Here is a 14105-nt window from a genome sequence, read left to right as displayed (position 1 = left end):
TGACGTTGAGCATTGTTTCATGTATCTGTTAGCCAGCTGGATGTCTCTTTTAGAAAAGTGTCTATTCATACCTTTTGCCCATTTCTTCACTGGATTGTTCTTTGGGTGTTGAGTTTGAGAAGTTCTTTATAGATTTTGGATACTAATCTTTTATCTGATGTGTCATTTACAAATATCTTCTCCTATTCCACTGGCTGCCTTTTAGTTTTGCTGACTGTTTCCTTCACTGTGCAGAAGATTTTTATTTTGATGAGGTCCTAATAGCTCATTTTTGCTTCAGTTTCCCTTGCCTCTGGAGATGTGTGGAGTAAGAAGTTGCTGCAGGCGAGGTCAAAGAGATTTTGCCTGCTTTCCCCTCTAGGATTTTGATGGCTTCCTGTCTTACATTAGGTCTTTCATCCATTCTGAGTTTGTTTTTGTGTACGGGGTAAGAAAGTGGTCCAGGCTCATTCTTCTGCATGTTGCTGTCTGATTTTCCAATTTGCTGAAAAGACTGCCTTTATTCCTTTGGATGTTCTTTCCTGCTTTGTTACAGATTAGTTGGCTATACTAAATGTTTTTTTAATTTTATGTTTAGTTTTTTGAGCAAGAGAGCACATGTGTGCATGCGTGGGGGAGGGGCAGAGAGGGGAGAGAGAGGCAGATGAAGGACCTGAAACATGCTCCACACTGACAGCAGAGAGACTGATGAGAGGCTTGAATTCCTGAACTGAGAGACCATGACCTGAGCCGAATTCAGATACTTGACTGAACCACCCAGGCCCCCCAAGTTTTTGTAAATTTAAAGAGTTACAGGGGTGCCTGGGTAGCTCAGTCAGTTTAGTATCGGACTCCTGGTCTCAGCTCAGGTCATGATCTCACAGTTTGTGAGTTGGAGCCCTGCATCAGGCTCTGTGCTGTCAGTGTGGAGCCTGCTTAGGATTCTCTCTCCCCCTCTTTCTCTTCCTCCCCTACTTGTACTTTCTCTCTCTCTCTGTCAAAATAAATAAACTTTTTTAAAAATTAAAAAGAAAGGAGTTGTGCAACCATCAAACAATCCAGTTTTGTGATAAATGCAACACCCCAAGAAGTTCTGTTATGCCCCTCTGCAGCCAACATCCAGTCCCACCCTAAACCCCGGGTAACTAATGATTTCCTTTTTATCTCTGTGATTTTGCCTTTTCTAGAAATTTCATAATAGAATCATATAATTTATAAATAATTTATGTAATTTATAATAATTTACAAATCATATAATTTCATAAACAGAATCATATCCTCTGTGTTCTTTTGTGATTTTTAGTTTCTTTCACTTAGCAAAATGTTTCTGAGGTTCCTCCATGCTGTCACGTGCATTAGTAGTTCACTTATTTTTGTTTGCTAATAATTTATGATATGTACATTGATCTTCATACTAGTCCTTTTCTCTTTTTTTGGCATTTTTATCAGGCTTACGTAACAATTTGTTTGCTTCACAAAAAGAATTTGGAAATTTTCCTTCATTATGCATGCTTTGGAAAAAAATGTATGTAATACTGGGACTATCTGGTCCCTACTTTTTCTTTAAAAATTTTTTTTGATACATAGAATTAGAACTATGTTTTTCTGTCCTCTTATCTTGTTAATTTTTAAAAATGTCTTTTATTTATTTATGTGTTTATTTATTTATTTATTTATTTATTTTTGAGAGACAGCATGAGCAGGGGAGGGTCAGAGAGAGAGGGAGACACAGAATCTGAAGCAGGCTCCAGGCTCTGAGCTAGCCGTCAGCCACAGCCTGATGCAGGGCTCAAACCCACGAAACGTGAGATCATGACCTGAGCCGAAGCTAGATGCTCAACTGACTGAGCCACCCAGGCGCCCCTATCTTGTTAACTTCTGCTCATATCTTAATAATTTCCTCCCTTGAACTTCATCTGGTTTACTTTGTCGTCTTTTTTCTTGCCTTTTGAGATCTTGATATTTCACTTTTTTTCCCTACTTAAAAGAAATTTTTGTTTTCCTCTCCCTCTGCCCCTCCTCTGCTCTCACTCTCTCTCTCAAAATAAACTAAAACAAAAGCTGCATTTTTCTACTTATTAGACCATATAATGTCCAAATATTATCCTTCAACCCTATCCTACCTATTTTAGCCTTAGATCTATACTTAAATATACTAAAGGCTCATCATTCGACATTTTCCCAAAGTTTTCCCAGTGTTCTCTCAGTTGGTTGAACATCATTCTCTAGTACAATGCAGTCAGCAGAACTTTCTGTGATGATAGAGATACTCTGTATCCGCTTTGCCCAACAGGGTAGCCATAGCTCCATATATTGAGCACTCAAAATGTGGCTAGTGTGATGGAGGTACGGAGTTTTACATTACATTTAATTTTAATTAATTTAAATTTAAATTGCCACTTGTGGATAATAACTACTAAATTCGTGCGGTACTCACGGATTCATCAAGGAGTCCTGGATAGAGGTGAGAGTACTTGCATATGCAAAATTATCTTTCTATAATCTGGAGAGCTAAAAAACCCAACTTGATTGGAACATAAAATCCATGCCTTACGCTAAACATGCTATTCCACTGGTACCTTTCTTTGTATGTTGCTGATAAGTCTAATGCCAGCCTAATTTATTTGCCCAACTCAATAACCTAGTCTTTTTCATTAGAGTTTTAAGGACTTTTTTCATTATTAAAATTCAGTAGTTTTACTAGGCTATGTATCAGAATTAGCCATTCCAAGACAGTTTTAAGAGGCAAAAATGGACCTTTCAATGTGCAGATTCATTTCTTTCTTTTTTCATTTCTAAAAAGTTTCTTGAGTTATAGTTTTAATTATAAGTTCTGTTACATTATTTTGTTTTTCTTCTCTGAGGAATCCAATTATATGTTTGAGATCTTTGCTGAGTCTCTTCCATTTCAATTACTTTCTCTCTGACACTTTTTCTTTAACTCATTTTCATTCTTCTGCTTACTTCTTGGCCTTCTTAAACAGTCCTTACCAAATATTCAAAACATTGTAATTCAGCTTCAATATCTTTCCAAGTTTAATCAATTCTAATTTTCTTTCTTTTGGGAGAAGGGAATATTACTAGTTTTTAAATTTTTGATTCATTTCTTTGAGGCTACTTAATTCATTTTGGAATTTTATGCTACAGTTTCTTTCTGGTTTGTAATTAGTTGTGGGGGAAGAATGTACATTAGCCAAAACAATTTTTGATTCTCATTTTGTTTTTCTTTTTACAATAATTTTGTATGGGTTACTTCTTTTAGTCCATTTTGTGGGAAGAGTAAAGGTTTTGGTGGCTTAAAAAATTCCTAGTTCAAGACTGCCCCCTTCTGCCAGAATAGTGAGGTTCAGTGTCCTTTTTCATATGCTTACTTCCTTGGGGAGCGGGGGACTGGCTGGGGGGCGTGATGTGTTTAATAGTTCTTTTGTTTCTATAGGATTTTAATTCCTCCCTCTAGCTTCCTTCTTTCCCTTCACTGAACCCTCTCCCTTTCTATTTATCTCTTTACCAGAAGTGGTACCTTTCCAAAAATGCCACCCTAGGTCTACATCCTTTCAAGTCCTTTATATTAACGGGAACTGTGACCTACCAGACCTTAGATTGCTTTCAGAAATTCTGCATTTACTGTAAAGCCTTCCCTTTCTATTTTGTTTTGTTTTGTTTCACACTTAGCCTTTCAACCCCTGTCCTCTTTTCCACGCAGTTTTTCAAACCCTAAGTCTACAATATCAAAGATAACTTCTGTTGGAATTTGGTGTTTATTCTTATTTAAAAATGATTTCAAGTCCAATAATATTGGTTCTCTCACAGTAAAGCTCAAAGTATCATTTAAGTGTGGCTTTATTTTCTTTCTTAATCTGTATGGTCTTCTGGGAGGATGAGTGGATAAACTCTAATTTAGAAGGCCTCCATTATCCCAGAGGAACCTGGAAGTCCTTTGAATCTTTTTATTCTTATTGTTATTTTATTTATTTTGGAGAGAGAGACAGACAGTGAAAGCAGGGGAAGGGCAGAGAGAGACACACACACAGAATCTGAAGCAGGCTCCAGACTCTGAGCTGTCAGCACAGAGCCCAATGTGGGGCTCAAACCCACGAATCGTGAGATCATGACCTGAGCCGAAGTCAGACACTGAACAGACTGAGCCACCCAGGTGCCCCCACATTCTTCTTTTTTTTTTAAGTTTATTTCCTTTGAGAGAGAGAGCACATGTGCACGAGGAGGAAGACCAGAGAGAGAGAGAATCCCAAGTAGTCTCCGTGTGGACAGCCTACGTGGGCTTGATCTCATGAGATCAGGACCTGAGCCAAAATCAAGAGCCAGACGCGTAACCAACTGAGACAACCAGGCATCCCGTATTTTATAAACCTTCTTAAAACATCCCAGGAAATAAAGCAAAGAGCTAAGTTTGCAGAAAGCCTTCCTTTTGAAGTAACTTTCTTCAACCAAGTTAACTTTCTTAAACATCATACATATAAGAAACAGATTCAGAAATTAAAGTCTCTCATATTCAACGACCAATCTAATAATGGTAAAATCTCCTCCGATACATTATATCTTATAGTTTTGCAGTAATTAGAAGTCCTTTCTGCCTACATATAAAAAATACCTACTTTGGGCTAAAACAAAAGAAATTTTGTTTAGAACCTTATATAAAAGAAATAAACTAAGTAAAATAAACTTTCCTGTTTTTGTCTTTATGACAATAATGCAAGAACATGACAGATTTTCTAATCTTACATTCTGGTAAGGTTCTTTTATCCATCCATTCAACACTTATTGAGGACCACTAAATTGCTAGTCAATAGGGATACAAAGATAACTAAGCCACAGTCCCTGACTCACAGACAAGTAGAATAAGATGAGTAAGTTGCAGAAGAATAGATACGGTACAATACTCTTTACAAAAAGTTTGAAACTATGCAAACCATACTCTATATACTTTTAAGTATACATATATATAGTATAAATGCAAAACCATGTGAGAAAATGATAATCAAATTTAGTACAGAGGTTAACCCTGGGAGTTTGAGGGGAATAAAATCAGGCAGGAATACAAATATAGTTTCAATCTCATCCATGATAGTTTATTTAATAAAGAAAAAGGTCTGAAACAAATATTGCAAAGTACTAAGATCTGACAAAGCTGGTGGTAAGACATCACGGTATATTTGTTACCTCTATTCTGTAGGCTTGAAATATTTTAATTAAAAAAAAACTATTCAAAATGCAGTTCAATTTTGGGGCACCTGGGTGGCTCAGTTGGTTAAGCACCCAACTCTTGATTTCAGTTCAGGTCATGATCTCGTAGGTTCAAGCCCCATGTCAGGTTCTATGCTGACAGCACAGAGCCTGCTTAGGATTCTCTGTCTCCCTCTCTCTATCCCTCCTCTGCTTGTACTCTGTCTGTCTCTCAAAATAAATAAATAAGGTTTAAAAAATGTAGTTGGGTTAAAAAATCTGCAGTTCAATTTACTGGAATTTTAAATCAGAAGTTTCAGAATATGTTCAAGTTGTGTAATAACAAAATTAAGAACCAATTTAGGTATGAATAAGAAAAATAGCCCATCTGAATACTGTACATCATTTTTTACATGAAGTGTTACACATACCTGTGAGTGCTAAATAAGAAGCAACGTACCGCTTTTCCAGTCCATCTCTAACACTCTGAATTGCACCAAAAATTGGAGGTATAATCATAATCAGGTTACTCACTGTATTCCCTACAAGAGAAACACAAGAAAATAATTATATTAGTTAATACCCCTTTAAGTAAAAATACATGCACTTGGCCCTTAATAAAAATTAAATAGGTGACTTCTCAGATAGATGGTGGGAAGATATTTACAAGGTGTCAAAGGAAAATCATTCTCTATTGGAAAAAAAATTTTGTGTATCAATCTGAGTGAAATAAAGATAACTTTTGGGGCAGCTGGCTGGCTCAGTCAGTAGAGCATGCTACTCTTGATCTCACAGCTGTGAGATCAAGCCCCATGCTGGGTATACAGATTACTTAAAAAAATTAAATCTTTTGGGGCACCTGGTTGACTCAGTCAGTTAAGTGGCTGGCTCTTTGGTTTCAGCTCAGGCCATGATCTCACAGTTGGTGAATTTGAACCCCAAGTCAGGGTCTGCACTGATGGTGCAGAGTCTGCTTGGGATTCTCTCTCCCTCTCTCTCAAAAAATAAATTTTAAAACATTTTTAAAATTATAATAAAATAAAATCTTTAAAAAATAAAGATAACTTTTGACAAGTGAAACCAAGATTTTTCAATCGGAACACCCATTAAAGGAATTTCTAAATTCTTTTTTTCTTTTTTTTAGGAATTTCTAAATTCTAAAAGTAGTAAAGAAAAATACATCAAAAAGAACCTCAAAGATACAGCAAAAATTGAGTTGAAGGTAGCCATTTGCAACTGAGAGAGTGGTCCCCAGATATAGCAATGAAAAGACTAAATACAGAATTGTGTTACTTTTGTCTGTTGAATCAAATAGCAATAAATTGAGGTTTGCTTTTACAGGTCATTTAAAAATTTCATTTTATGGTAATATTTTAATTTCTAGTTTCCATGTTTCTAATAAAACATGAAAAACAATGGCTTGTCATCTGATATTTGTTCCTATCTTTTACAAAAACAAGCCTCAAATATTAAAAGCAAAAAAACAATAAAAACCCAATAGCAGAAATAAGTAGTAAAATGAGGGAAGAAATGGATAAACTATTTTGTTTCTTTTTAAATGTTTATTTATTTTGAGAGAGAAAAAGAGAGAGTATACAAGCGGGGGAGGGGCACAGAGTGAAGGAGTCAAAGAATTCTAAGTGGGCTCTGTGCTCACAACACTGGGCTTGATCTCATGAACTGTGAGAACTGTGTGTGAACTGGGCTTGATCTCATGACCCTGCGCCGAAATCAAGAGTCAAATGCTTAACCGACTGGGCCACCCAGCACCCCTGGCACAAACATTTAAAACTCCAAATGAATGATCTTCAACATAGGAGCTGATATCAAGACAAATATCAATTAATGGACATGTACAAAACACTCTACTATATAGCATATACATTTTTCTCAAGTACACATGGAACATTTTTCACAATAGACCATGTTAGGCTGTACATTCTCAACAAACTTGAAAAAGAGAGGTAACATACAAAGTATCTATCTCACTCAACCACAGTAGAATTAAGTTAGAAATAAATAACAGACAGAAGGACTCCCAGGATGCCTGGGTGGTTCAGTCAGTTAAGCATCTGACTCTTGATTTTGGCTCAGGTCATGATCTCATGGTTTGTGAGTTTGCATCCTGAGTTGGGCTTTGCACTGAAAGTACATAGCCTGTTTGGGATTCTCTGTCACCCTCTCTCTCTGCCCCTCTCTGCTCGCTCTCTCTCTTTCTCTCAATTTTTAAGCTCGATACATTGCCACTTAGCTAAAAGAAAACTACATTTCCAAGACCTCTTTGCAGTAAATAAGTAAGTAAGTTAAGCAAGGGGAAGTCTGGTATGGTACTTTCAAGAAAAATGAAGGTTACACCCTTCTTGTTTCCTCTTTTCCTTTTCTGCTATACAGAATGTGGATGCAATGGCTAAAGTCATCTTGTTCTCTGAGGGGACAGTGGTGATCTAAATCAATTTTGGGGAGGAAGACCTTCCTCTGTCCTACGGTCCTCTGGCTGGACTTAGAGTCAAATTCACATGAGACAGATTATCAGGAGAAAATCAAATTTAGTAGGTGTATGTATGAGGAATCCACATAGACATGAAATTCCAAAGACAATGAGGCAACAGGAAGCTTAGGAGCTAAAGAAAGGGGTAGAGTCAGATGACACAAAGGAGATAAAGACCATTAGCAAGAAGTTGAATGGAGATGGGCGGGGGGGGGGGGGGGGGGGGGGGGGGGGGGGGGGGGGGGGGGGGGGGGGGGGGGGGGGGGGGGGGGGGGGGGGGGGGGGGGAGGACAAGGTTGCCCTGTTACGCAGGTTAAGGTCCTTAGGCAAAAGAGTCTCCCTGCTAATAGCTCCCTTCCGGTTACAGGTTCTGCTCCCCAATGTAAATTTAGCAGTTGCAGGAAAGCAGAGAGCTTTTCTTGCTTCTGCTGCGTTTCAATTACTTTTAACTCAAAATAATCTTTATGCCAAAATGGACCATGTTGGGCAGCCTGGCCCAGACCCCTACATTAAGCATGGCTAAGCAACAAAATAAGAGAAGCTTGGGTTCCCTGATATGATGGAGTTGTCATCCTAGCCCTGAACTGCCTTTCTTCAGACTGAAATAAAACTACATCTTGTTTAAGGAATTTTCACATATTTGTTACAGTCAGATCTAATCCTAAATGATGTTAAAGATGTCCTTAGTGCACCTTATTTCATTTGAATTAAAAATGCTAACAGCCTTTTCTCTGTGAATATATAGCTGAAACTGAAAGTGAAAGACAAATGTCTGTCTTTGAGTCATTGCACATCTTTCATAAATTTAATGGTGTTACATGAATGATAAACCTACATTAATACAAATGTTTTTTTTATGAAAACTGTCGTTATTTTTTAATAATGTTAAAATGCAAAGATAAATATAAAAATGAATTAATATCTTATGTCAGCTCCTTTTTAAATTATAGTTGACACATAATGTTCCATCAATTTCAGGTATACAGCATAGTGATTTGACAAGTCTATGTATTATGCGTGCTCACTACAAGTGTACCTACCATCTGTCACCACACAAAGCTAATTACAATACCATTTCCTGTGCTGTACTTTTCATCCCCGTGACTTAATCGTTCCATAATTGGAAGTATCTCTCACTTCACCCATTTGCCCATCCTTGCCGGCAACCATAGTCTGTTCTCTGAATTTATGGAACTGTTCTGGCTGTTTGTTTTTAGATAACCATATACAAGTGAAATCATACGTTACTTGTGTTTCTTTGATTTATTTCATGTAGTGTAATACCATTTAGGTCTATCCACGTTGTGACAAATGGCAAGATCACATTATTTTTTTATGGTTGAGCAATATACAAGATACATATATATGGAAATGTATCTCATATATATTTATGTATCTCTTATCTAATTGTATCCATTCATCTATGGATGGACACTTGAGCTACTTCCATATCTCAGCTGTTGTAAACTATGCTGCAATAAACAAAGGAGTAAGTATATATTTTCAAATTAGTGTTCTCATTTTCTTTGGGTAAATAAATACCCAGTAGTGGAATTATAACTTATTTATATATTTTTTGAACTTTGGGGTATTTTTTAATGTATAATCTCTATACCCAACATAGGACTTGAACTCACAACTCTGAAATCAACAGCTGCATGGTCTACCTAGCCCTATGCCAGCCAGATGCCCCAATATTTCTAATTTTTCAAGGAATCTCCATATTGTTTTTCAGGTTGCATCAACTTACATTCTCACAAAGAATGCATGAAGGTTCCCTTTTCTCCACATCTTCACCAACACTTTTTATTTCTAGTCTTTTTAATTCTAGTCACTCTTCCCTTTTCCTTTTATTAATGGTTTCTTTCATTCACTGTGAAAAGCCTTTCATTTTGATGTAGCCCCAACAGTTTATTTTTGCTTTTGTTTCACTTGCTTGAGGAGACATATTCAGAAAAATGTTGCTAAGGCTAATGTCAAAGAAATGACTGCTATATTTTCTTCTAGGAGTTGTATACTTTTAGGTCTTTAGTCCATTCTGAGTTTAGGGTATTGGGTAAGAAAGTGTTCCAATTTCCACCACCTGGGTGGCTCAGTCGGTTAAGCATCTGACTTCGGCTCAGGTCATGATCTCAGGGTTCATGAATTCGAGTCCCACATTGGTGAGCTGAAGCCCTGTATCAGATGAGCAGGAGCTCCACTTTGGGTGAGCCCTGCCTCTCTCTCTCTCTCGCCCTCTCTCTAACCCTCATGGGATTCTCTCTCTCTCCCTCTCTCTGCCCCTCACTCGCACCTTCTCTCTAAAATAAAAGAAAGAAGAAAAAGAAAAAAAAGAAAGTGTTCCAGTTTCATTCTTTTACATGTAGCTAACCAGTTTTCCCAGCACCATGAAAAGGTGTTCTTTTCCCCATTGTATATTCCTGCCTCCTTTGTTGGAGATTAATTGATCATATAAGCGTGGATTTATTTCTGGGTTTCTCTGACAATAGGTTCTCCATTAATCTATGTGCCCATTCCTGTGCCAGTACCATACTCTTTTGATAAACACCATATTATTTTTTTAAGTTTAATTTTGAGAGAGAGAGCAAGAAAGAGAATGAACATAAGTGGGAGAAGGGCAGAGAGAAGTGGGGACAGATTATCTGAAGCAGGTTCTGCACTGACAGCAGACTGCATGGTGCCAGGCCCCAACTCAAGAACTATGAGCTCATGACCTAATCCAAATTCAAGACACTTAACCAAATGAGCCACCCAGGCACCCTATAAACACATATACTTAAACAACCAATGGGTCAAGGAAGAAATCACAAGAGAAAGTAGAAAATACTTAGAGATGAATTAAAATAACACACCAAAATTAATTAATTTGTTAATTAGACACATCAAAACAGTGCTAATGGGAAATTCATAGCTACAAACACATCAAAAAACAAAAAAGATCTTCAAGCTGAAATGAAATATTGCTAATTAGTAACATAAAATATATAAAAATCTACAGCACACTGGTGAAGGTGAGAATATGGTCTAACTCGGAATACTCTAATACTGTAATATGATAGTATATGAAACACAAAATTCTATCACTTATAAAAGTGAAAGGGCAAAAGTATTAAAAAAAACTAAAGCTGCAAATGACATATACAATAGAGTTAGTATCCAAAATATATAAAAAACTGATACCTAAAAACAAATAATCCAATTAAAAACTGGGTAGAAAATATAAACAGACATTTCTCCAAAAAAGACATACAGACAGCCAATAAACATATGAAAAGATGCTCAACATCACTCATCATCAGGGAAATAAAAATAAAAACCACAATGATGGATTGCCTCACACCTGTCACCTGTCAGAATGGCTAAAATCAACACAAGAAACAACAAGTGTTGACAAGGATGTGGAGGAAAAGGTACCTTGTGTACTGGCAAACTGGTGTAGCCACTGTGGAAGACAGTAAGCAGATTCCTCAAAAAGTTAAAAATAAAACTACCCTACAACCCAGTAATTACACTACAGGGTATTTTCCCAAAGAATACAAAAACACTAATTCAAAGGAATAATATGCACCCTATGTTTATAGCAGCATTATTGACAATGGCTAAATTATGGAAGCAGCCCAAGTGTCCAGCCATAGATGAATGCATAAAGAAGATGTATGTGGCATATATATATATATATATATATATATATATATATATATATACAATGGAATATTTTCAGCCATAAAAAAGAATGAAATCCTGCCATGTACAAGAACATGGCTGGATCCAGAAAGCATAATGCTATAGCAAAGTAAGTCAGTTACAGAAAAATACCGTATGATTTCACTCATAAGTGGAATTTAAGAAACAAAACAAATGAGCAAAGGGGTAAAAAAAAAGAGAAAGACAAACCAAGAAACAGACTCCTAACTATACAGAACAAATTGATAGTTACCAGAGGAAAGGTGGGTAGGGGCTGGGTTAAATAGAGGATTAAGAGTACACTTACCATAATGAGCACTGAGTAGTTGTTGAATCACTACTATTGTACGTCTGAAACTAATATAATACTATATGTAAACAGTACTGGATTTAAAATTTAAAACTTAATCTAAAAAACTATAGCTACAATAATTTTTTAGTGAATAGATGATAAAAAACAGGTAAATTATAATATCAAAAACCTACAAGGAGGAAAATAAAAAGATGGAAGTTTAGCAAGTGAAGTTGTTATCAGCACAAAAAAGACTGCTATGTCTTATGTAAGCCTCAGGGTAACCATAAAGCAAAAACCTACAGTAGATCACAAAAGATAAGGAGGTGAGAATCAAAGCAATATGATTATAGAAAATCATCAATTACTAGGTGAGGCAGCAAAAGAGGAACAAAGGAATAAAGGAACTACAAAACAGCCAGAAAACAAGACAGTAACATTAGTAAGTCCTAACTATTAATAATTACTCTAGATGTAAATGGTTCAATTCTGTAATTAAAAGGCATACAGTGGCTGGATGGATAAAAAAGACCAAGACCCAACTATATACTGGCTATAAGAGATGCACTTCAGGTTTAAGGACATGCATATGCTCCAAGTGAAGGTATGGAAAAAAAAGGTATAGAAAACCTAAAGAGAGCAAGGGTAGCTACACTTAGACAAAACAGACTTTAAGCCAAAAACTGTAACAAAACACAAAGATCATTATGTAATAACAAAGGCTTAATTCATCAAGTGGATATATAACTGTAAATATGTATAAAGCCAACATCAGAGCACCTAAATAAGCAAATGCTAACAGATCTGAAGGGAGAAACAGATAATACAATTAACAGTAGGGTAGGGGACTTCAATATCCCACTTTCAACAATGAATTGTTCATCCAGATGGAAAACTAATACAGAAAAGTTGGACTCAAACTACACCAGACACCAAAAGGACCTAGCAGACATATATACAAGAATATTCCAGTGGAGCCAAGATGGCGGAGCACCATTTATCGAACTGAGAAGGATATTACGCTCATCTGCAAGAGCGGAAGGAGAAAATACGAACTCCAGAAGGAATAGAACCTCAAGGATACCTGAGTGAGAGGGGGCGAACGGGGGAGATCTGAAAACGGGCCAGCCCGGGAAGGGCAGGGGAGGTAAGAGCCCCAGACCAACGTGGCGCAAGCGCGCAGCGCCCGAGAGACAAAGGGAAGAGACAGAGTCGGAACACGCTCATAGAACTATCTCTGGGGAAGAGGTATAGAACGCTTGGCTGTGCTTGGAGACAGAAACCCACTCCATAGATAACTGCTGGGTAGCCGGAATCCTGAACCTGGGTGGCGCAAGAGAAGGAACAGCTTCCAGCCCTAAGCCATCTCGGCGGGGAATCAGAGGCATCTGTGGCTGTGAGAAGCGGCTGCGCTGGGGAGGTGCGCTCCTCAACGGGAAGCGGCCGGAGCGGTGACTGCGCCAGGTGCAAGCAATTCGAACTTGGTTTTGGGAACAGGACCATGGACCGCATTTCCACGGCACACCTCGCCCCCTGCACTGACTGCATGAATCCCGGGTACCCACAGGGAAAAAATAGGGCGCACACCTACGCGACCTCCAACAAAGAGTCGTGGCGGGTGGAGGCCTGGGCGCGCGCGTAGACTATAGGAGCTCCCAGCTCATTTCCAGCAGTGCACAGTGTCTTGAGCAAAGCTATCGGAAACTAAGAGAGACTCGGTTTTTTGCTTTTTGTTTTTTTTCCTTTCCCCCATTGCAATCGATCCTGACTGGGGGTGGGGACTCCGCAATTGAGTCTGTGAAGGTGCGCACTTCACCTCTTGCTGCTCATTTCGCCTCAGGCAGGGGCGGAGCCTCTGAGAACAGACTCCAAGACCTACCACATCAAACCAAGCCTATCCACCAGGGGAGCTGCTGCTGTTTTTTGTTTTTGTTTTTCTTTGTTTTGTTTTGTGTTTTGTTTTGTTGTTGTTGTTTTTTTTTTGGTTTGTTTTTTTAATATATAAAAAAAGTTTTTTGCTTCACTAGTTTCGTACTTATTTCTTTGTCATTATTACTGGTTTTTTTTCCTTTTTCTTTACTCAATTCCTTTAAATTTTACTCCTTATATTTCTTTCTCCTTTCTCCCTTACTTTTTCACCTTCTTGCAACCCAGATATATTCTCCTGTATCTCATCCTTACCTCTCCCCTAAACTGGTCATACACTTTTAAACGGTCTACTGTCCTTTGTTGTCTCCGACCCCCTTTTATACATATATTTTTGTCTTTTCTTCTTTCTCTTTTCTTTTTATTTTCTCTTCTTCTCTTCCTTTCGTCTCTTTCCCTCCCATTTTCTTTCTTTTCTGTCCCCCCTGTAATGTGTTTCTTTGTTTGATTTGTCTGTGTGTATATGTGTGCTTCTGTTCCCTCGGTGTTTGTCAGTCTGTTTTCCTTCATAGGACTACACCAAGAAACAAGCCAAAGTGTGCAAGAAGGCGAGTC

At 37.7% G+C, this 14105-nt stretch overlaps 1 protein-coding gene across 2 annotated transcripts in view; it reads right to left on the bottom strand.

Moving 5' to 3' along the window:
• Nucleotides 1-14105, bottom strand: part of ACER3 (alkaline ceramidase 3) — a 149880-nt gene that overhangs the window by 87777 nt on the left and 47998 nt on the right. The window contains exon 2 of one of the 2 annotated variants that reach the window (XM_029956694.1): nt 5592-5702. In XM_029956694.1, coding sequence (XP_029812554.1) covers nt 5592-5702 — 111 coding nt within the window. The remainder of the gene's footprint in view (nt 1-5591; nt 5703-14105) is intronic. The other variant, XM_029956695.1, reaches the window with a different exon arrangement.

The sequence above is a fragment of the Suricata suricatta genome, chromosome 11 (genome assembly GCF_006229205.1).
Source record: "Suricata suricatta isolate VVHF042 chromosome 11, meerkat_22Aug2017_6uvM2_HiC, whole genome shotgun sequence".
Taxonomy (NCBI): Eukaryota; Metazoa; Chordata; class Mammalia; order Carnivora; family Herpestidae; genus Suricata; species Suricata suricatta.
This window is presented reverse-complemented; position numbering and strand designations above follow the sequence as displayed.